At 38.1% G+C, this 25,107-nt stretch overlaps 1 protein-coding gene across 1 annotated transcript; it reads left to right on the plus strand.

Annotated features, from left to right (window-relative positions):
* The first annotated feature begins 927 nt into the window (after positions 1-927).
* On the plus strand, positions 928-24,503 carry slc1a7a (solute carrier family 1 member 7a). Its single transcript, XM_084119678.1, has 11 exons — positions 928-1,323; positions 3,666-3,745; positions 12,403-12,618; positions 15,811-15,853; positions 16,427-16,658; positions 16,740-16,839; positions 17,862-18,095; positions 18,545-18,739; positions 20,137-20,271; positions 20,359-20,458; positions 23,203-24,503. Exons 1-11 carry the CDS (start codon positions 1,189-1,191, stop codon positions 23,470-23,472), a joined length of 1,740 nt encoding a protein of 579 aa, XP_083975804.1. The 5' UTR covers positions 928-1,188; the 3' UTR covers positions 23,473-24,503.
* The last annotated feature ends 604 nt before the right edge of the window (positions 24,504-25,107 follow it).

Below are 25,107 nucleotides of genomic sequence, written 5' to 3' on the forward strand. Positions count from 1 at the left end.
ACAAGAGAGTTAAATTCAACCAGAAAAAGAGGAAAACATGAAGCAGATTTTAAGCCACTTGCTTGTGGATGAAATTTTTTTCATATTATTTAAAGAAATTAACAACATATTCAAGAGGTAACGATTTTGGGTTTTCGTAATAAAAAATAATATCTATAAGGATAATACATTAGAAGGGTTGAAAATATAAGAACTTCAACCCAAAACTTATTGGTTAGGCTATACTACAATCACAAAATAAATGAGCACTTGTTTCTTTAACAAGACCACAAAATGAGCAAGTTTCATCAGTATCAAGATACAGATAGACTAGATTAATTAAAGCTGTCATTCATATCTTTTAAAGGCCCCCTGAAATCAAAATGTAATTTTTTTAGCTCTTTGGATGAATATGTTAGCCTTAATGTTATAAATAAGCTGGTGTGTTCCAAAACAATGACAAAATTTGGGGAATTTATATAGAAGCCTACCTTACTACTATTAATTTGAGGCATTTATTAACAACCCTTGTGTACATTTCCCCTGAATCAAGATCAGGTGGTGAGATTGGCATTAAAAATCACCCTAGCAGACTGAGATAAAGGCGTTAGACTGGCCATCATCCACTGGAGGGTGAAAAAGCACACTGACAAACACACACCTGCCAACACTGGTAGAGCCTCAGCGACCCATGTCTAAACCCCCTCACTGTTTGACATCTACATTGAGTCATGTCAGTTGCTTCATCTTTATGTTTTTGTCCTTCTTTCACACATACATGAAGAAATCCCCTTTCCAATTGTTCAGAGATCTTTAATCCATCTTCAGATCGGCTTAATGCAGTGCGGCTCTAATAGGATCGCTGGTATTAACCTCTGGGACAATACCGCCAGCTGTCCCAGAGCCCCCTATTGGCCATTCTGAAGTACAGGGTAAGGGGGTGTGGTGGGGCAGAACGAAGAGAGAGAGAGAGAGAGAGACAGAAGGAGAGTGTGTTAGTGACCGGAAAGGGTGATGGGCTTTAGTAGTGACCAACGGTGGATTGACAAGTGCTTTTTCTTGGAGGGACCTTCATTATCACCCTTTCTACAAGCTGCTCTACCTTCCCACTGCTGCTTTCTCTGCATGTTTCTTTTTGCCCCCTCGGAAGGCATTCGGGTGTAAAAGGGTGTTTGTATGGCTGATTGATTGGGAAGTGGACAGGTCACCATGGCGTTGGGTGCGGTGTGGAACCGCGTTAAAAATGTGTGCCAACAGAACGGCCTCCTCATCTTGTCAGTCTTGGCCGTGGTTATCGGATGCCTGCTGGGATTCTTCCTACGCTCCAAACACCTCTCTGAGCAGGTTAGTTTTGGTTTCCCCTATTTATTGGTGTAACCCTTACCAATAACAATTTCCCTGTCTTCCCTGAAATGACCCAACTTTCCTGTCATCTGACACACACTCTGAAAAAATAAAGATTCTTTATTGTCATCAATGATTCCCTAAAGAACCTTTAACCTTTGCATTGTGCAAAAGGTTCTTTATAGTGGAAAAGGTCCTTCACACTAAGCTTTTTTTACAAAAATGGTTATTTTAAGAACTGATTGCTGAATTTTTCTTTGGAGAACCAAAAATGGTCCCTCAATGGTGCATCTGAAGAAAAAAAAAGAGAGAGAGAGAGTACACTTTATCCTCATTAGTTAATGGCAAAGATGAATTGTATAGCTGAAGAATGACAGCAGTTGGAGATCCAGGTAGCAAGTATTCTCTTTGACATGATGCCGGTCTGGATTTATTAAATTAAGATGCAAATCATAAAATTACTTGCATGTTTTTAAGCTCTGAATTATAATTTTAATATATATGTGTATATATATTCCCCAACATTGCTTCACTGCTTATTATTATTATTATTTTTTACTTTTGTCCACCAAATCAAACATGTGGTGCAACCAACATGCAGAAAAAATAGGAAATGATATCATTACTGTGTGTCAAGGTCAATACCTCTCTTAAAAAATCATATATTTTTTTCCAGATCCAGTTGTAAAATTGTCATGTGGTGCAACATCCCTACAACTTGGTATTTGTGAAATAATAATAATAATACCTTGACAATATATACAGTATATATTTAAAAACTTTTTTTTTACTTGATGGTTACACCATACTACGTTTAAATGGAAACTTTTGTTGAAAATGCTAAAAAAGTTTTTCACAACCAAATAAAACCAACATAAATACAAAGAGCGCATTACTAAGAACTTGGCAAATGTGTTTCCTTTGATTTAAAAAGATTTTCCTTTGCTTTATCATGGACACTCACTATTTGTCATTGATCACCGTCTCAATCCTTGCATATAGCTGTGAGGAGTGAAATCTTCATCTTCGATCAATTTTGAGACCCCTAAGAGATCTTAAACTTGACCTAAATAAAATGATACATTTCCTATAAAATTGTACAATATTCTGTCTATAGTCTTTTCATTTCATTAGCCGATTCATTGGTTAAGTGAGATGTGTGTTCCCTCAAAGCTCTGTCATTATGACACAAGTAAACCAGACATCTAGTTGTCCTGAGGGATTACCAGTCAATCAACTGAACTGTCGAAGCACTATTGCATTGAGGATCTGAAGTTGAAAATCTCATCACATCTTCTCATTCATCTCGAGTTAACCTCTTAACTTAACTAACCAATTATCCACATTAAATTTTGGCAACTGATTGTTTAATAGTTGCAGTGTTTCACTATTTTCGATCAGCCATTACACAAATGTTTAACAATGAGCCTCGTTTAGATTACGCCACATGGCAGCTTTTTCAGACTTTGCATGGCCCAAGTCAGGAATGCCAGTGGCAGATGTAGCGGCTCCATGCCAGCTGTTTTTAGGTTAGCATTAGCAAGTAGCACAGGAATGCCAGAGATTCACGGCCATTTGTCAGCATTGATCCTGATGCTGCTTGGACAACGGCCCTGATCTAAGCTTCACATGTCCCTGCCCCCTCCTTAATGCAGGCCTTTAAGCGCTTTAACACCAGCATCATGTCTCTCAGCTCCCAATATGGTCTTCAAAAAGTCTTTCTCTTGCTTAAGGGCTCTTCTTATTTCCTTGGGCAGCAGTTTTTTATTTTTTTTTAAATAGTGCTGTCTCAAAGACATGACTATAATTGGACAATAAACGTTAATATTATAAGAGCAATGTATTTTCAAGAACTAAACGATGAAATGAAAGACTATAACATCTGAACAGGCAAACGCAAAGTTTCTCTGGGAAATGCTAAACTTTTGTGAGAGAACGCAAAAGCATTTAAATATAATTTTTCCTCCCATCTCATATTGTTTATCATCACCACGTCCCTTTAGGGGCTTCGTATCAACAGAGTATGTGATTGGATATCATTGCACAGCATCTCAAATGTTGGTTTGATTTTTCTGAAATGCTTGAGCCCAATGGTTAGAATGACCTTTCAGAAGTTTCTCGCATGATTGCGTTCCCAAACACCGGCATCTGAACGCAAGATAACATGATGTTTATTTCGTCTGCGTGCTTGGAAAAAAAGAGCCACAGTGGTTTCCCAGATTGCAGCATTTTTATTACAGATATACAGATAAAGTCAAGGATTAGAGAATATTTCTCTCTCCACTCTGTGGGACCCAACTCTGTACAGTGAATCAAAGCAGATGTTCTGTTTTTTTCTAAAGGAGGTGAAGTACTTCCAGTTCCCTGGGGAGTTGCTGATGCGGATGTTGAAGATGCTCATCCTGCCACTAGTGGTCTCTAGGTAAGAGTTCATTTTTCCAAGATTTTTAACATGAATAACTTCTGGTACGAAACTGGTACAATCAAGTGAGATAAGCGTCTGTATGTATCCTGTTTCTGAAATGAGATAGCATGAAGTTTGTCTTTAGAATTAGTTTATAATGGTAAACTTTTGTCAATATGCCAAACCCAGTCCCATAACCATGTCACATGTCAACAACCATATTTACCAAGTGTCAAAAGCCAATAGTGTATAATAATACCAATACTTGAATTAAATAAATAGGACATTTCTAAGGATAAAATGGACAATTATAGCCATTTAAAATTATAGTTGAAAGCCATAATTTTAACATTTAATATACTTAAACAGGCACTTATCACATTAACAAATAATAATTTCAATAGACTAACAGATCCATTATAATGAATGTTCATTTTTTAGAGCTTTCAGTCTCCCATTGTATTTACATATGGCAGATGCTTATCCAAAATAACTTACAGTACATTGCATTCAAGATATCGATTTTTTTAACTTCACATATTTCCTGGGAATTGAATCCTTGACCTTGGGGTTGCAAGTGCCATGCTCTACTGTTTAAGCTGCAGGAATTTTTTCAAATGTTAACCATATTATTTTCTTATGTGGAACACACAAAAAAGCTATTTTTGCAGAATGTCTGATTTGTTCCATACAATGTAAGAGCACCATAGAGTACGGTATATTCCAATTCCCCTGAATCCAAACAGCATTGGTGGATACAGAGCAAAATGTAAATGATTATGCACATATGCCCTTTCAAATATGCACTCCTAAAAATAAAAGGGTCCAAAAGGGGATTTCCGATGCAATGCCACAGAAGAACCATTTTTTGTTTCCCCAAAGAACCCTTCAGTGAACAGTTCTTGAAATAACTATTTTTTCTTTGTGTGAAGAACTTTTTCTAATCCAAAGATCCGTTTGTGCAATGGATGTTTGAGGTTAATGGAACCATCGATGCCAATAAATAACCTTTATTTTTAAGAGTGTGGCACTCTTATATATATATATTTATATATACTGTATATGGTAGCCAAAACAAGCATAGCCCATATGAGAGTTGTTCAGTATGTTTAATGGACAATATTACACAATTTTGATTATGTAAACCAACAACATTACAATTTAGCAGAGGCTATAATTAACAGAAACTTAGTATAGTTCACCCAAAAATTTAAATTCTGTCATTAATCACTCACCCTCATGTTGTTCCAAACCTGTAAGACTTTCGTTCATCTTCGGAACACAAATTAAGATATTTTTGATGAAATTTGAGAGCTTTCTACCCCTGGGACTAAACCACTCAATTCATATGGATTAGTTTTACGATCTCTTTATGAACTTTTTGAAGCATCAAAGAGTCAGTTGCGTAGTTGTCAGTGGAGAGACAGAAATCTCTCAAATTTCATCAAAAAGATCTGTGTTTTCCGAAGATGAACGAAAATCTTATGGGTTTGGATTGGAATGACATGAGGATAAGTAAATGATGACAGAATTTTCATTTTTGGGTGAACTATCCCTTTAGCTTGAACTTTACCCTGTCCATAGTGCAATCGTCCACATCTTTCATACATCAGCATCAGAGTACAGTACATATACATAATGTTTGGAGAGGCTGAGTTTTAATATTAAAATCCTCTTATTTCAGTGTTGAAAGTGTCAAGAAGGTCGACTTTATAATGCAGCTGGACTGTGCACATTTGTTTTAAACACTTACTTTATGTTCTTACTCCATCCATGCATTGAAAGAGAGCAGTTTTCTAGCATATTTGCTTTAACTTCTCAGGTAATGTCAATGGTATGTGACCCTGTTCGGATGCAGCCAAAATTACAACAATGGTTACATATAAATATATTTCAATTGTTTGATCAAAACAATCCTAGGGACAATTCAGTTGCCAGTGGATATTTGTATAGGGACCAATATCCCTACTAAAGTCAACGCGCTTGCATAGAATTTAATCACATGGAGCACTTTATGATAGTTTAACTAATTTTGACATTATACATCACTTTCATTGTCAAAAATTACCTCAGACATTCTGCAAAAAATATGTTGTGTTCCATAGGAGAAAGAAATTCATAGAGTTTTTGAATAACATGAGAGTGAGTAAATGATGACTGAAAATTCATTTTTGGGTGAACTAACCGCCTATAACATGAAATAAGTGAACGGTGGGTCAACTGCCAGTATAGATAAGGATTTAACAACCACAGTCCACATGCTGCCTGTGAAAGATTTATAACTTGCAACCCCAAAGATGGAATAAAACTATCCAAACCAAATGATCACATGCTGAACGTGCAACTTCTGGTGAAGCAAAGTCTTGAGAGGAAGTTGATCCTCATTCCACACACACACTTCTGTCTGGGTCAGTGTTCCAGATGCCCAATGCACACACACACAAACACACACACAGTCCAGGGAGTCATTACGTGAGGGTCAGGGTTGTTAATTACCTCTAATCTGAGGAAGCTAAGGACCAACTGCACATGTACAGTAGCCAAGACCCAGGCACTTCCCAATGCAAAATGGCCAATGACTATTTATAAACAAGTTAACGTTGACCTAAATGCTAGAGCTTGAACTGTAGTAAGCGGCAAACCGAAGTAAGAATGAAAAGCAGAATAAGATATGTGACCCTGGATCACAAAACCAGTCACAAGTCGCACGGGTACATTTGTGGCAATAGCCAAAAAAATATTGTATGGGTCAAAATTATTGATTTTTCTTTTATGCCAAAAATCATTAGGATAATAAGTAAAGATCACTTTCCATGAAGATATTTTGTAAATTTCCTACCGTAAATATATAAAACATTTATTTTTGTGAGTGAATGCAGCACAATCGCGAACATAAATGGACAACTTTAAAGGCGATTTTCTCAATGTTTCAATTTTTTCACACCCTCAGATTCCAGATTTTCAAATAGTTGTATATCTCGGCCAAATATTGCCCTATCCTAACAAACCATACATATTTATTCTTTCCAGTTTATTTATTCAGCTTTCATATGATGTATAAATCTAAATTTCAAAAAATTGACCCATGTGACTGGTTTTGTGGTCCAGGGTTACATATTTGTAAAAGAACTGGTTCTCTTCACAGCATTGCAGATTCAAGATGCACTTCAAGGGGTCTGCCAATGTCATGGCTGGTTTAAAATGAATGAAACTGACATATTAATCAAATGGTATGCTAGGGCTTAGGCCCAAAGCAGGGTCTGCGTACTGTCCTCGTTTCAACGCCATCTGCCTACAGGCAAGAGCGGAAACCAGATTATCTGACGAGCGCACTACAATCAAAGGCAACCGTGCACTTTCTCATTATCCCTGTGTGCATTTCAATACGAAGCTGATCTTTGATCAATGTCTATGCAGACACGCAACCGTAGGGACGCGGGACAGTTTCAAAAGGTCACCATGGGAATATGCCATGCACGTTGTTGTTCTGAATGAAGTTTATAGGATATGACGTGATGTAGCTCATTGGTCTACTATAGGCAATTGCAGGATAGATGCTTTAAATGTAGGCATATTGCCTGATAACTGAGTCCCAATCAAGTCCAAATCTCAGTTTCCTGTCGTTCGGAGTTTACATTTAAATACATAGACTTAATGCAGGACAGATAATCCTCTCAAAAAAAAGTCTGCTTTAAGACATCTTTTCAATTTTCATGTTGGATGCTGTTGTCATTGCGCAATGATTTCATCTATATGGAGAAAATCAATCGACCTTTTGCAAGATTAAGGCATGTCTTTTTTTCAGCTCAGCTGACTCTCATATGGTGGCAGATTGATGAGATCTTTGAGATTTTTGAGATTGATGAAAAGGTTTTAGTGATATCTGTGCATCATGTGAATGAATGTTTGACTATTCTTTTTAACTCTTTACTGAAAATAATGTCAGATTCCGTTAGAAAAAAATCAAATGTTTACAATTTATTATGTCAGGTAAAATTATGATGCCAATTACATAATCAGTTCAAAGATAATCAATACAAAACATCAAATGCTCTGGAATAAAGAGAGAAGATTCAATACCTTGACATTATAAAATACATGAAGCGAAGTGTTTTGCTTACACTTCGCTTCACGGTCTGATCTGGGTTACAGAATCGCGCTGATCCTCTCGTTGCATTTCTTTGAGTAATCATGAGTTCACAGTGGGAATTTACATTAATCACCGTCCCAGACTTACTGGAGGCAGAAGTTGATTTACATGGTAACATTTGCTAACAATGGGAATTTATCTCTAAACTCTTTAAAACTTTATTACCTTTTGTTTCACTTCTTTGGGAATGAGACCTTTGTACCAGTCGCACTGAGACATTTCAAATGATACCACATGTGTAATACTGTATGCTAATTATTCACATTAAACCATATAGATTTTTGGGTGAATTTCAGGTGATCTCAGCATGATAGAAAGAGGGAACGGGGGAATGGGGGGTCAAGGGAAAAAGATGTAGATTAGGATTGCTTAGGTGAGACTTGCTTCTCGAATGTTGGTGCTAGTTTCACAAGAGAGAGTAAAAATGTTCATTTCCATTGTCTTCTCAGGGAGTGGTCGTTCCTCAAGTAGACTGCCTGACATTTATCTAATTTCTCAAGTCTTACTGTTGTGTGCTTTTATTCTTTTTATTTTAATTTTAAAATATATTCTCATCAGTGGCATATGGGGACGAGGAGACAAAATGCTCCCTTTGTGTGTGTTGTTTTTTGATGTCCAATTTAAAGCCACGTTCCAACAATATTTGATGACTGAATGGTTTTCAGGTTAAATGGCCCTTAAAATAAGCAATTTAACTTACACTCTGAACAAGAAACCAATATTGTAATATTTGTTGTATGTTTATGTTAACTTAAAATTAAAGCCAAGGAGCATCAATGCTTTTTTATGCTTTAATTGCCAAATTATATCTACAATAATAATAATCATGAATATTTTGTTTATCTTTAATTTTTACCACAAACTGTTGCTTGGCCACTGTAATGAATTGTTAACAGTTTATTGATCATAAGATCCATCGTTACCGTTGGTGACAGTTAGGTGCAGCTTTTATGTACTTGCTAACAAATGTTTAATTCCGTTTTTTTCATGTAATCAACAAGTTCATTTTGAATCATTTGTGATCAGTGATGATTATTGAGTCATTTGCTTCAGTAATTAGTGATTTACACATGAATATCATGATTACTTGTCTGTTTATTTGTATTTTTGTACAGATTTTTTTTAAACATCTATTTACTAAAACATCTATATGTTTTTGTATTAAATGTATAACTTGTTATAATATAAATATTAAAAAAAATATATATAATTAATAATAAATAATTAAAATAACTAAAACTGAAACTGGCATAAAAGTCATTAAAAACTATATTTATGTCATGACAACTCTTGGAGTGTTTGACAATGCTGATATGTTTGGTCTTGGCATAATCGATCAGTACAGGACTTGCTCATGCCAAAAAACACACTACACGATGCTGTGAGCAAGACATGCTGCTGCTGTACAATATAGCGTACATGATAGGGGGAGCTGGGGAAGGTGGAGGATTTCTAAAAGCTCACTGCACTGCTAAGGTAATGCTAACCAAGTATTTGAAGGTTGAGCAGCGAGCTCATTGGCTACTGATACAACTATAGATAGAACTTTATATAGACATAATTAAAAAATTAAAAACATTACTAAAATGACAGAAACAATAAAAAATAAAACCTGATTCAAAATATTAATAAAAACTATAATAGTATCTCAAAGATACTAAAATAACACTGGATCTGGGAACATTTTCATGGGATTTACCCACTTGGTTTTGTGCGAGTGTTTCCGCTATATGTCTGTGCACATTTCCAACAGGTATTTGTATTTTGCTTCGTCCCACCTAAGAAATATGGCACCCATGTGACTTCAGTGGGGTCAGGCCTAGGCATAGAGACTTTATCTGGACTTTCCCATCTCCAGGCAGGATTAGGGTAATGCTCTTGTCAAACAGAGATGCTTCACAGAAAGCTCCAGATGGTCTGGAAGTCCTGCTGCCCGCCTATAGCAGGAACACATGCAGGGTCAGACAACAAGGGGCTTAAGGCGCATGTACATACACAAATGACGTATATGAGTGTTTGCTTGTGCACAACCAACAGTCTGTATACTAAACTATAAAAGGAAATGACTATGTATTATTAGACACTGCACAACACTGTAGAGTGATTAAAGTTCAAATACTGATATTGATTTTCAAGACATAAACAATACATAAATTTAAATGTTAAAATGGTAACAACACATTTTAAAGGTAGGGTAGGCAATTTTCGGAGAGGCTGGCAATAGCGAGCTAGCTTTGCAAGCATGAGATCCCACCCTCCCTTCAGATCCTCTCCAAAGCCACGACTCCTTCAAAACACATGAATGCGCACAGCAGAGTCGTTAAATTACCTCATGTATCAAAGCACATGACATTACAATAATAATGAACATAAACAACTTAAAGAGATTCAAACCAAATTCATTAATTCAAGCAGTTTCATTTTGCCATTGATATTATTGCCATTGAAACGTCACAAGCCACTGCTAGTATAACGTCACAGGTTTCCATCTCTTCCAAATTACAGTAGTTATGGCGTGAACGCAGCATAAGCTGGTTGTTTTGGATCAGGAGGAACTGTAAAAAGTGGCTGTTGTTTCGGTTGCGGTGCTCTGTGACTGACGGCTGTCTAACTCTGCATAGCATGAAACACGCTGATGACGTGTGATGTCCTTCATTTCTAGGCAGTTGGCAGGTTGATGGGCCAGTTCGATATTGGCTCTGTCCAAGAGCCAAAGGCTGGCCTGCCGTTGCACAGTTCGGCTCAACCCGTCTTGGACGCGTCTGTCACGACTACCTTCCTTCAGGAAACCAAGCCCAGGTCCACTCCCATCTGATACAGATGGGGTGATTTCCAGGGGACCAGGGCTCTGGCATTTTACGGCGTAATCCAGGCCTACATTTGGGACGAATCGAATACTGCCCCCAGGAATGCGATGTTTTGGCTGGGGGACAGCGAGCTCTTGCTCAAGTTGATCCTGAACCCCAGACTTTCTAGATGGCTGAGGAGCAGAGATCTGTGCGTGGACAGTTCCTCCTTCGATTGGGCTAAAAGCAACCAATCGACGAGGTAATTCAGGACACAAACCCCTTTTTTGCCTCAGAGGGGAGAGGGCTGCATCCACACATTTCATAAAAGTCAGAACAGTCCGAATGGTAGGGCTGTATATTGGTAAGCCACCCCTTCGAACGTGAATCTCAAGAACAGTCTGTGATGATGGGGAGCTATCTGGATATGAAAGTATGCGTCTTTCAGTTGTTTCATAGTTAACATTCTGAACGGCCGTCCTATCAGAGCACGGTTCAGACATCACAAGTCGAGGACTGCCTTGAGGTGGCCTTCCTTCTTGGGGACGAGGAAGTAGCAGCTGTAAAAGTCTGAATCGCTGTAGGCTCTACTGCACCCTTTTCTAGCAGAACCTGTACTTTGTCTCAGAGGACGTGAGCGTCGGCGTCCAAGACCGAAGTGTGAGTCACACCCCTGAAGCGGGGGTCTGAGAGCGAATTGGAGTGAGCCACCCTTTAAAGCGACCATGTGTTCACCTCCCAACCCCCTATTCAGTTCTGGGTGATGGCAGGTGAACACATGGTTGCTTTAAAGGGTGGTCTGGCCTTGGCAGGACTTAGTCCCCTCCCCTTGTGGCCAAAGCATCAGTGACTGCTTGGGCTGCTACAAAATGGGAAGCGCTTAGCTGGGCGGTAGCACTGCTGCACCTCTGGGGCTTGCACGGGAGCTGGCTTGGTGTGCTGCTGAGTCGACGACGACTTAGGGCAACTAGAAGCAGTAGAAGAGCTTGCCTACTTTAGTAGGAAGTGACGCATAACCTTCAACGCTTTATAGGCCGCTGTGAGAGGCTCATCAAAGCCGTGCAGAACCGAATAGGTCAGAGGGAGAGACAGGAATGACAATGACAAAAAATTCAAGAATGACAAAAACTAAAAGAATGACAGAATCAGTGATGGCAACATCGATTTTAAGCTTCGCCTGTTTCTTTCAGCTATCTCTAGAGGTACATGATACAATATATTATGTCTTTTTTGTGTCATCTTTGTACTTGATGTTTGAACAATGACTGTTCCCCAAAACCTGAAAGACTGAGCTCTGGTTGAGCCCATCAGAGTGAGTTGGGTTGTTTTCTGAACTTTCTGAAAACAAACTAAGATTGTCATTAAGAGACAGTGATGTTGGTGTAACAAACAAATAAATGAATAACAGAAAAATAATGTAAATAAATATATTTAATTTTAACACAAATATCCAATAAATATTTAAACAATGCTTTGTATGCCTTTTTGGTTGCACTTCTTTCTTTTCTTCATGTTAATTATTTTATTCATGTTAATTATTTTACTCAATGTAAATAAATACAGTATTTCAGCATGATCAATTAAAAAATGAAATCAATTAGCTACTGCAATATTTTGGGTGTGGGTATTTTAGATGTATGGCATTTGGAATAATTTGCAAATAGTTTTTTTAAATCATCTCTGCATTCAACTGAAGAGTCATTTTATGTATTCCTTAAAAATTGTTTTTCTCTCCTCAGTTTGATGTCTGGCTTGGCAGCACTGGATGCTAAATGTTCCAGTCGACTGGGCATCATGACAATTTCTTATTATCTGTGGACGACCTTTGTGGCTGTGGTGGTGGGCATCGTCATGGTCATCATCATCCACCCGGGTGGAGCTGCCCAGAAGGAGGACTCGGAGGACAGCGGGAAGCCCATCATGAGCTCTGCTGATGCGCTACTGGACCTTATCCGGTAAGCCTGTGCTATTGTGTATCTGTGTATCAACACTAAAAAACAACAACAACCACATTATGGTATTTTCCATAAAATCTATGATTAAGTAGAGGAAACCAGTTTGAGAAGTTTATTTTTCCTAGCTTTCATATGAGTACCTAATCAGGTATTATCCATACATCACATCAGCCTATTGTATTTGCTGAATATGCTAAGGTAATTATTGCATATGCTTCAGCTAACTATCTACAGAAATATGCTGTTATTTCTCTCCTGTTTTCAGTGATAGAATATAAAGGGTTCCAGACGCATTCTCACCTGCTGAGGCTTTGAACTGTCTGTTAAACCTAATGAGTAAAGCTCACGATAAGCCAGTTAGTGTTTGCTTGAGTAAATGAGCATGAAGTTTGCCCCAGTGACATTGTGTCAGTGTTCCAGTTGGTCAGTGGAACAGTTAGTCAGGAGCTTTTCACAAACAGGTACTGTGTCAGAAAGGACTACAGAAAACTACAGATGCGTAGCCTGGAAATCCAGACCTAAATCTGAAAGATTAATGGTCTGGCATCGACTAATGAAAATCAGCCAGCTCGAGGGGCGGTACCAAGCATGCATTTGAAAATCTCACTGCACGCAATTGGATAACACTACGACCAATCACAACAAGCCCCATACACTTAGCTACCAGCGGAGCTAACTGGTAGATTAGACTCTTGCTGTATCCGGTCGGCAAAACAGAAAAAACGCCCTTCTTGCAAAGGAATGATTCGAGCGGCGTCTTCTGTTCCTCTTTTAGATAAAAAGCCAAGTCTAACTCGTTCATTGTAGCGGCCAAAGCCGTTTCAAACAACTGGTGTTCATCCATAGCCATCTTGCAATGTTTACTAATGACTTCGACGTCACAGCGCTGTCGTCATCTGTTTAGCTCGCCTCTGGCCCGCCTATATCAGATAACCCGATGTGATTGGTGCAGCTCAGATCGAGGGGCATATTTAATGAGCATCATTACTCGACGCCAGAGTAAACTCGGTGAGCAAATTCAACTTGTGCTCTCGCTAGAACTCTGGATTTCCAGGGAAATAGATACGGGATGCTTCTCAATATCCCTCTTCGTCTCCTCGCTCCTCCGTCCTCTATCCTATGACTTGGAAACCGATCGAGCTCAGCCATCTTGAAGGACATCTCAATTCTGTAATTGCACCATGAGGAGGCAAGGGTCGAGGAGTGAGGAGGCTTCCTGAGGAGTCATAAGCGAGGATACACGGGTGTATCCTTTGCGGAAGAGTTTTATCAACTAAATGTGTATAAATTCTACTCTAAATTCTACTTATACTTTACCTTTGCAGTTTATATAAACCACACATCTCACATATTTCAACAGGGTAACTTGCTTTATTATTATTTATTATGAATTTCTTAAATAAACAAACTTTAACATAAGGGCAGATCCTTTGAGCACAGCTGATGACGCTGTGAAGTGACGCTCGAGTGATCAAGTATTCCAATGTATAAATAAGCTTTCCTTCGATTCCTCCGTCCTCGTTTTCTTTCCTTACAACCTTCCCTCGCATCCTACAGGGGGTGGAGCTGAGACGCGAGGAAAGGAAATGAGGATGCACAAATAAGAATTGAGAAGCATCCAATGATTAACATTCCTTCACCATATCATTCCTTGACTATTGAGGTTATGTAGTCCTCATAGGTCAGGAAGGGAAAGGCAGCCCGAGATCTTGACATTCCTTCCACCAGATATGCTAGTTAGTTAGTTAGTTAGTTGTTTGGAGGGTAGTCAGTCAGTTAGTTAGTTAGTTAATTCATATGTAGTCCTCAAAAGGGCAAAGAGCCCCACACCTTGACATTCCTTTCACCAGATAGATTGACATTCTTTCCACCATGCTTTAGGTTAGTGCTACGGTTAGGGTTTGGTTTAGGGTGAGTTGGATGTAATTATGCACAATTTAAAATTACTATTATAATGTAACATTAAGTAACAAGGACACTGTAAAATAAAAGGTTACTGATTTCCATATCCCCTAAAACACATCCATTACTCACTCATTTTATTCTCCATCACAAATTTTCACCACATTCGTAAGTTAGTCAGTGAGTCCCCATTCTCAGGAGGGGAAAGACAGCCCTAGATTTTCACATTCCTACCGCCATCCTTGACCATTAGTTAGTTACACATAAACCTAGCTATACATAAAGGCAATTGCACCTTCACATGTTCTATGTTGATGTCCAGGCATAATGAATTTCTTTCAGCCTGAATGTCTATGGAGATGTTAGTGGCTGTGATGTTGAGGGATCAGGATAGCTTAGACATGGCTCAGTTTAGGGTTGGCTGAGGACTAAGGAATGGAGAATTTCTCACCCACCTGTCACCTGTGCTGCGTGACAGAGCATGACCCTGTGTCATTGGAGTGTGTGCTGAAGACTGAAGCCTAAACTGATTACTGACCTGAGCCTGAGACCATATGGCCCTTATTGAGGTGATAAAAGAGGAGGAAACTATTTACATTCAGCCACAAGATTAGCTCAGTTTATTAACGGCGCATTTCACGACTAAAGTCTTAGTCAGGTAGACTAAGAGATGTACCAAATTAGCACGTGATGTTTGTGACCTCCACTGGGAGGCTATTTGGATCATCGTTTTCTGGGTCCCTCTGTGCTAACTAGACAGTGTGTTGGTAAAACTTGGATTAGGATTAGTTGGCTGTGTGTCACAATGTGGACTCATTTGCAATGCTCTTAATGCGTTTTGTTGGTGATGGAAAGAACATACGCTTACACCTTTCTAATTGTACTTGTTTGTATTTACCTTAACCTAAAAATTAAATATAATTACAGCATTTTATACATTTTAATTGCAATGACAATGTTGGACTTTGTTTTTGAGGAGACTTGTCATTTACTCTTCTTCTTCTTCTTCTGTTGTGCAATGTGCAAAAAAATACCATGACTGGTCAACAGCAATGTTATGTTTTGGAACGTTGGTCCCATGGCTAACTTAATTAGCTTAATCAGCAAAACTTCCTCTTCATCCAACTTCACCGGCTTAGTTTTGCTTGTCTACCAGATCAGTAATCATAATAAACCACCAGTTTGGTAATTTCAGCAGGTTAGAAAAATTCAGAATGCCATTGAATTATCTGTGTAACCAACATTAGTATTCATTATTATGTTCATAAAAAACTTTCTTTCCTCCATCAGCAACATGTTTCCAGCCAACTTGGTCCAAGCAACATTTCAACAAGTGAGTTTTTATGTTTTTCCATTAGTTTTATGCCCTGTTCCTGCAAAGCTTGGGCACAGGAGCATGACACCAAACATCTGTATTTTTGCCTCCAAAATATATCTATTATTCATAACCATTTTAGATACACATTTTATGCGTATTGTTATTGGCTGATGTTAAATTTGTGTTCATATCAGTCAGTATTGTGCAGCTCATTTTGCCCATTTAGAATACATCTACTGCTCAATTCAAGTTATTCTAATAATTTAAGAACACTTAAATATATTCTTTATTGTTCTCAAAATGAATATCCATTTTTCATACTGTAAATTATAATGTTGTGATGACTGAATTTACTTTTGAAACTAAGTGTTTTATTTAATCTTAACAAATTAGTTAAGAATTGTAATTTCAGCTATTTAACGTTATCGGCCATAACATGGAAATAATTATCAGCGTATCGTATGATTTTAATATAGGTGCATGCGTAATGTTTAAAATAACCCTGTACTTTTGGTATTGTATACCGTGACTTTTGCTGTAAATTAGTTTCATATGCCATCTTAATTATGAATTATATTTGAATTGCAGTATCGCACAAAAAGCATCCCTATCATGAAGCCTAGACCCACCATCAGTCAGGACGTGCAAGAGACCACCACCAGACGGAACTTCATTTATGGAATCCAGGATGACAATGGCACAGACATTCAGAACTTCTCCCTTGAACTGACGCCTCCTCCCGATGTGGTCTTCCGAACGCTTCCTGGCACCAGTGAAGGCATGAACGTCCTCGGTATCGTGATCTTCTCATCTACTATGGGTGAGTTGTAGCGTCAGCATCTGGAATTTCACAGCTTAATCCAGTCTTTTTAATAAATACTCAAGTATTCTTGTCATTTAGGTATCATGCTTGGAAGAATGGGACCAAATGGCAGCGCTCTCGTCAACTTCTGCCAGAGTCTGAATGAAGCTGTGCTGAAAATTGTGGCCATTGTTATATGGTAATGACAAGCATGATCCCAAAACTTATGCATGACAGTAAACCAAATAACTAGAGCCGCTACATTGAGAGTTATGTATGTTTGGTTCATGCTCACCAACTTGTGCCTGAAAATTAGATTAAAATATATATATATATATATATATATATATATATATATATATATATATATATATATTTACATTTTTGAGAAATGTATGAAGCATTTTGTTTATTTATTTATTATTATAAAGTGAAAAGCAGTAATTTGTTTAATTTTATTTGTTTTTTAAGTTGGGCATTTGAATATTTATACAAGACCACAAACATGTCAAAAAGATAATTTGACGCAATTTTTAGGCTCCCCATTGTAAACACTATAAAGTGGAGATTCACTTTGAATGAAAATTGTGCCTAATTGCGTTTTTTCACATGCATTAACTGCACTGGTTTAGTGCCCGATTCACTACATGAAATGTAATGTACATATAAATGGAATCATTTCAGTCTCATTTACCTGAAACTATGATATTCTTGTTCAAAATATCCTTTATTTCAAACACAACGGTTGCCATGATCACTAGCCCGACTTAAACATCTCTTTAATACAACCTAGACTACATTCATTTGGCGGTTAAAGTGTGATGCGAAATTCACCGGGCAATTTGTGTGAATGAAGCACAATCTATAATGAGTTAATTTACATAGAAAGGAGGCATGTTAGTGCGAAAGAAATACCAATGACTTCATTTAAAGAGGCAATTTTATCCCCTTTTACAAAGTCTTGGTTTTGTTTTTTAGGTCTACTAGAACAGGTTTTCGTGTTTAAATGTTCAAAAGCCACATTATTTTTCACATATCTGACATTGTTGCAGCACCTCTCTTCCCAGTCTGTCAGTAACACTCTGTTTAGTTCCTGTCTCTATGAAGCCCCTCCTTCTGAAAAGCACAATGTGCTCTGATTGGTCGGCTGGATCAGTGTGTTGTGATTGAATTTAGTGAACTCTCCCCTAAGAATGCTGTGTTTCTGATGCAACACTGCAGGTACTTCCCATTTGGGATTGTGTTTCTGGTGGCTGGAAAGATCTTGGAAATGGACGACCCCTCAGCTATGGGGAAGAAACTGGGCTTCTACGCCATCACTGTGGTCATGGGGCTTGTGCTTCATGGCCTGTTCATCCTGCCTTCCATGTATTTCTTCATTACGAAAAAGAGCCCCATCGTCTACATCCGAGGGATTTTACAGGCCCTTCTCATCTCATTAGCTACTTCTTCCAGGTAAGAGTAATTTTATGCATATTCTTTTTTTTGAGCTAGGCCCTGCTAGATTATAATAAACGAAACCGTATTTGAACACTAGGCATCATACACTTGTCAGCTTTGTTAATAGATAGTGGAAAAACTAGGCAGCATCATTCACTAAATGACTGAGAATCACACACTACCAGACTTTCAAGTGCCAACACTTGCACAAACTCACGCAGAAACATGCGCCACATTGCTAGGAGACACATGACAAAGGAAAAAATTTGTCTTCTAAAATCAGCTTAAAATATCAAAGGTATTTGAAATTCTCAAACTGCAGAGAATCACACACTAGGCAATTTTGCTCAAAATCTGAAATGTACAAACTACAAATCTGGGCAAAGGTTCTAGTAGTGTATTCCAGCCTTGAAAATAGCACAGATGTAAACCACAAACTTTGATGCTCTTGCGTTCTACTACAGCTCTGCCACACTGCCTATCACCTTTAAGTGCCTGCTGGAGAACAACCACATCGACCGGCGCATCATCCGCTTCGTACTTCCTGTGGGTGCTACTATCAACATGGACGGCACTGCCCTATATGAGGCCGTGGCCGCCATCTTTATCGCTCAAGTCAACAACTACGAGCTGGACTTCGGCCAGATCATCACCATCAGGTAGGGTGCGATGGGGTGCGATGAGGTAGATGCTCCCTTCATTTTCCTTTAGACCATACATGTCACTAAATCTCATCTCAACCCATTTATTGAATGGTTATGCTCCTATTAATCTTGACTTTTCATCTGAATGTCTACATTTGGAGCGTTATTCCATCTGAGCAGTTTTCATTATTTAGACATTAATAATTCCATAATTCAAACATCATAATCTATAAGGCCAATTTATTCATAAATGATTATAATGTCACTTATTGAATTCATATATTAATTATACATTAATTAATTAATTAATATATGAATGTATATTATTTTTTATACACTACCAGCCAATAGTTTTGAATAATTGAGAAGTCTTGAATAAAGAAGTCTTTTATACTCACTAAAGATTGATTTATTTGATAAAAAATATGACATATTATTACAATTTCAAAGAACAGTTTTCTATTTGTATATTATTTAAAATGTAATTTATTCCTGTGATGGTAAGGCTGAATTTTCAGCATCATTACTCCAGTCTTCAGTGTCACATGATCCTTCAGAAATCATTACAATATGCGGATTTGCTGCTCAAGAAACTATTATTTATTATTAGTATTATCAATGGTAAAAATAGTTGTACTTGCTTAATATTTTTATGTAAATCATGATACATTACAACTCAAAAGTTTGGGGAAAGTAGGATATTATTAAAAAAGTATCTAAATCAATACTTTTATTCTGCAAAAACGCATAAAGTGATAAAGACATTTACGTATAATTATTTCTACTTCAAATAAAAACTGTTCTTTTATTCATCAAAGAATACAGAGAAAAAATTCCAGAAAATATTAATATTAAGCAGCATAAACATCATATTCGATTTCTGAAGGATCATGTGACACTGAAGACTGGAGTAATGATGCTGAAAATTCAGCTTTGATCACAAGAATAAAATTACATTTGACAATATATTCACATAGAAAACAGTTGTTTGACATTGTAATAATTTTTCCACAATATTACTTTTTACTGTATTTTTAATCAAATGCATGAGACTTCTTTCCAAAGTAATACTATATTATATTAAAATATTCATGTAATTATTATATAGTGTAATACAGATGTATCTTGCTATATTTGATTGGATTCTGATATTTGATTTATCTGTCATTGTTCAACTTAAATACTTATTCCATTTGAAACAAAAAAAAAATGCATTCAAGGAAAATTTGATAGAGCATTTAACATAAAAGAAAAATCATTATGATGGATTAAAAATATATTCTATTTATCTAGCAAAAGTCAGATAACAGATGTCATAATTCCCCAGTATAGTGAAATTACCAAGTTAATTCATAGATCGGATATCAGTAAGTTCTTCCTCAAGGATAATATTTCTCTGCTTCTTACTTCAGCATCACAGCTACAGCGGCCAGTATCGGTGCTGCCGGCATCCCACAGGCCGGCCTGGTAACCATGGTGATAGTGTTAACCTCAGTGGGACTTCCTACAGATGACATCACTCTAATCATCGCTGTGGATTGGGCGCTGTAAGAAATCAGACACAGGAATTTCTCTCTCTCATACATTTCCACTATAAATGCAGAGTTTTCCTCACAATCTTGTGTATCTGTTAGGGATCGGTTCAGGACGATGGTGAACGTGATGGGTGATGCTTTGGCCACAGGAATCATGGCACACATATGCAGAAAAGACTTTGTGAAGGAGGGCGAGGAGGTGAGAATAGGTTTATTTATAGGTTCTTATAAACAATAAAGGCCCCGATAACTCACGGCAAAGTTCTTTTTCGTTCTTCACTTGGTGGTAAAAAGAAGTTAAAAATACCTTTGCAGTGATATAGCGAACAATCCCAACGCCGTCCACAATGCTGAGAAGCGGTTTAGATGAATATGTACTGCATGCTTTCCTTTCAATAACAAAATAAACACACAACGAAAATGACTGAGGTGAGAAAACAGCAGTTAAGAAAGCATCTGATCATGGCGATGTTTGCACCAGCTCTGCAATTCATCACTCCAGTCACGTCATGTCTATGTCTCTACTCCTGAACAGCTTCCTTACTGAAGATTCAGTGTGTCAAACCAACCTACCTGAAAGTTTCAAGGAACCCTGAACACCTTGATTATCTGGTTCCAGTGTGTTTGATCGGGGATGGAGCTGAACTCTTCAGGACTGGAGCAGGGTTGGAGACCCCTAACTTTGAAACGAGCAGCTTCAATGCCCCCTGAAATCAAAATATACGTTTTTTTAGCTTTTAGTATGAACACAGTATGTTAGCCTTAAGGTTATGAATTGAAAAATGTGCATTTAGGAGATATAAGCATTCAAAACTTACAGTCTCTGACTTCCGCTGAAATGGATCACAGATTTTTATGACATCACCGCAGACTCACATCTTCTGTCCAATCAAATGCTCTCTAGAATCTAAAGCGTCCCGCCCTGTAACGTTACTTGGCTCAAACTGATAGGATCTTACTCCAAAGACGGCTGGTTCATTTTCGTCCTCGTCATCGGTAGACGATTCTGCTAAGTCCGTTGGTGCAGGAGAATGTGGTGTTTGGTGTTTTATGCCCCCAACAGCGCCTTCCAGGCATCGAGGGGATGGGTAGGTTTAAGGTTGAGGGTAGGGTTAGCTGCCTCTAAGGAGCTATTGGGGGCTTAAAACACCATCGAGCGGAGAATGTGGCGGAGAAAAATCCTCTACTGTTGAATACAACATATCATCGGCGCTCCATGGTGCTGTCAAGTACATAGACAGTAAAAGAAATGGACACAGCGACCCCACTGGATTCAACGGAGAAAAGTGAAGTCAATTAGAAGCACTCACTTCCTGATGGCTGAGCGTACTGCGCAGACTCAAACTGAGCTTGATGGCGTAGATGTGACGTGAGCAACCCGTCTGTCTTCTAGTAGCTGTGGCATGAGAAATCTGAAACATTCCCTTCCGAAACTTGCAGAGACGGAGAGTGTGAGTAGGAGGTGTCCATGAGCTAGGAGCAGGAGAAACTTTTGCTAAGTATTCAGAATCCGTGTAGTGATGTCGCTACTCAGGATTGGTCACTTGTCTGTTTGTCTGGCTACAAGATTTTCTGTTGCTGGCTAAGTGCACTATTTGAGCGACACGAATTAATAATAAAATTAAAAGAAATATCTGACCATCCTCAATAATGTGGTCACTATTTAAATCTCTTGCGTTACAAAGGAAATGACTGACGAATTTGTATTACATTCCAAAGAGTGGCCGTTATCAACCCCACAGTGGAAAAATAAACCACATCCGTACCGGCTGGGCCGGATCGGCACGGAATGATCCGGCAATCCGTGTTTTCACTGTTATACGGTAGGGGGCGCTGTTACGCATCTTCAGAAATCTACAGCATCTCCAGATCCAAAAACCTGTGAAGAAGAAGATCTGCGTAAAGCAGGGCTGTGTTCAAAATCGCATACTGTCTTGAGTAGGTCCTTATTTCGAATAAGTAATTACTTAACGGCCGCTAAATAAGTACGTCCTATATAGTATGAATGTGTGTAGTATGAACGTAATCCAGACGTACTACATTCGCCATGTTGTCATTATCATGTGACCTACCAGCGTCAGATACGTCTCTTCACTGTCATTAATAAATCCTCTCCAGTGGCCTCAAGGGATAGGAAAGTGTCCATCGTATGCGCACTTCAGAATCTAGCCGGAAGTAGTAGGTCTTCCGGGGACTTTTTGCTTACTCTTTTATGAGTCCTGTGAATTTGGACATACTACTTTTGTCACACACTTTTTTTTGCCTACCATATAGTAGGGAAATATGCGATTTCGGATGCAGCCCAGAAGGAGCTGATAGAAGTCGTTTACGCACAAATAAACTAATGTGTTCACTCGATCAATGTTTTGATCATCGATCCAGACAAAGTTTGTTCGAAATGTTGTTTTTTTGTGAAACTTGCGCACATTTAAGTGTTGATAAAAAATAATGAATGAAGCTAGAATAAAATGTCTTTTGTTGTTGTTGTTAAAAAGCAGATGCTTTCTTTTTTGACATATTGGCCTATTTACTTTTAAATACAACAAAATATTCTGGGAGCCATGAAAGTTTTCTGAACATGATAAAAAAAAAATGCTGGTGCTGACTGGCAACTTAAAACTAAGTTTTAATAACTAAGGTTAATAAAGCAGCTCTCCGGTGTATTTCACTCATCTGACCTCGACGAAATGAACAGGAAAAGAGCCACACAATTACATGTTCGTGACGGACCAATGATAACGCTGTTTACCAGCTGGAGCAAACTTTGGCAAACAGTTTCTGATTACCAAAAACAAACTCCAAACGAATTTCGTTTTTGACCTGAATTTGTTCAGAATGATGTTCTTTAATTTCGCTTGAAGTATACTGGGGCCTCCCAATGCATCCGATGCCCATTTCACTCAGCAGTAGCTATAGATTGACGACTTTGTCTTCTCTTTACAGATACCTCTCATCTGTGAGACCAAGCCTATGATCAGCATCCAGCAGATGATGTCCTATCAGAAAAACGGCTGCTTCCAGCCCCCTCCTATAGGCCCCATGAGGAAACCCGAGCACCTGTCGCCTGACGTGGCCCGTCTAGTGCAGCTGGAAGAGGGCATCAGGCCAGCCGACAAGAAGTCCCCTCACCTGTCTCCACACCATTATAAAAGAGACCATAAAGACAAAGAACATTGTACCATTGACATGAACGGTCTGGAGACCAATGTCTAGACTCCGTCAGAGACCAAAACAGAGCTGCAAGATGCCAGCCGTTCGCTTTCTCTACCTTTGGATTTTGAGAACATGTGCGAATGTCTTTGTAGGGAAGCTGAAGCGATCAGGGCCGATCAGGACCTTCTTAGGGGATTTTCTGAACCCTGTTGACCTCCAGATGGCTGAGCTCCTCGTTGAAGCGTGTGGAGAAAGATCGGTGTACGTATGAGTGCTGTTGTTGTGTCCTTTCCATGTGATCTACTGGAGAGAAGAACAACATTCTGCATGGACAGCTTGGATATGTGTTGTTTATATTATACGTAATTTGCTGCTGAGATTGTTTTTCATCTTTTTTTTATTATTTAAAAATACATATATATTTCTCCGTTTAAATCCTCTCTTTCACTAACAGGGAGAGAAATAAACTGTCCCCAGAAGATCTAACCACCAGTGATCACATACAGTGGCCCCAAGAAGTTTTTGGACACTTGTATTAGCTAAAAGTATTTGATTTAATTTGAGCGTCAGAATGTCAATGCATCAGATCAGAGGTTTTCAGCCATTACCTCCACCCAGACCTACAGCCAACCCAGAAACCCCCTGGAAAAAAAAAAGTTTAATAACTAAACATTATTATCTTATATAGGGCTTAACCTTCAAAATACATTTACAAATATGTCTAAAAATCATTTAAAAAAACAGTTGGTTAAAAGTTAGTTCAGAGAAGATGTTTATAAGCTTGTAAGAAATGCTCCTGCATCATTTGGTTTAATATTTTGTTATCTAATGCGATGACATTTATTGATTATCTATATAAATTACTTGTGAATTAAGTGTCCAAATATTTTTGGGGATACTGCAAATGAGCGAGGTTTGCAATATACACTACCGTTTCAAAAAGTCAGTAAGATTTAAAAAATAAATTCTTTCATTCAGCAAACATGCATTAAATTGATACATTAAAGTGGCAGTGCATTTATAATGTTCCAAAATAATTAAATTTCTTCATCAAAGAAACCTGAAAAATATGTATAACTTACCATTTCCTCAAAAATATTAAGCAGCACAACTGTTTTCAACATTGATAATAAGAAATGTTGTACACTGAAAATGTAGCTTTGCCATCACAGGAATAAATAAATTATATATATATATATATATATATATATATATATATATATATATATATATATATATATATATATATATATATATACACACACACACACACAGCACCTATTTGAAAGGGTGGTGTGTGTATGTATATATATTATGTATATAAAAAGTAATTTAATAAACACAATTTTCTATTATGCAAAGGCTTCCAGACCTGCAGCTCTTCAGACAGCAACATAGTGTCGGCCCAGATCCGGCACACATCTGGCACAGATGGATTCCACACGTACCAGATGTGGGCCGGTTCTGGGCCGACACTATGTTGCTGTCTGGCCATGGTTTCTTACCCTTGCTCTAGTGTATAACATCTTTACACAATCCTCTTTTGGGTCAATCGCTACTAAAATGAAACCAAGAGAGGAACAAGCGGGAAGGACTTCCTTTGCAAACCTCTCTGAAATTTGTCAGAAGTGGGATTTATGGACTGACACGTACATGCCACACATTCCCAAAGCCTTACAGAACTTGTATGGATTC

Source organism: Abramis brama (assembly GCF_963993115.1).
Source record: "Abramis brama genome assembly, chromosome: 7".
Lineage (NCBI taxonomy): Eukaryota > Metazoa > Chordata > Actinopteri > Cypriniformes > Leuciscidae > Abramis > Abramis brama.

Excerpts from the sequence above, each read along its gene's own strand:
- slc1a7a (XM_084119678.1), top strand. The coding sequence starts at position 1,189 with ATGGCGTTGGGTGCGGTGTGGAACCGCGTTAAAAATGTGTGCCAACAG. Across the intron at positions 18,740-20,136 it reads GGCCAGATCATCACCATCAG|CATCACAGCTACAGCGGCCA; the intron begins GTAGGGTGCGAT and ends TTCTTACTTCAG. Across the intron at positions 20,459-23,202 it reads TTGTGAAGGAGGGCGAGGAG|ATACCTCTCATCTGTGAGAC; the intron begins GTGAGAATAGGT and ends TTCTCTTTACAG.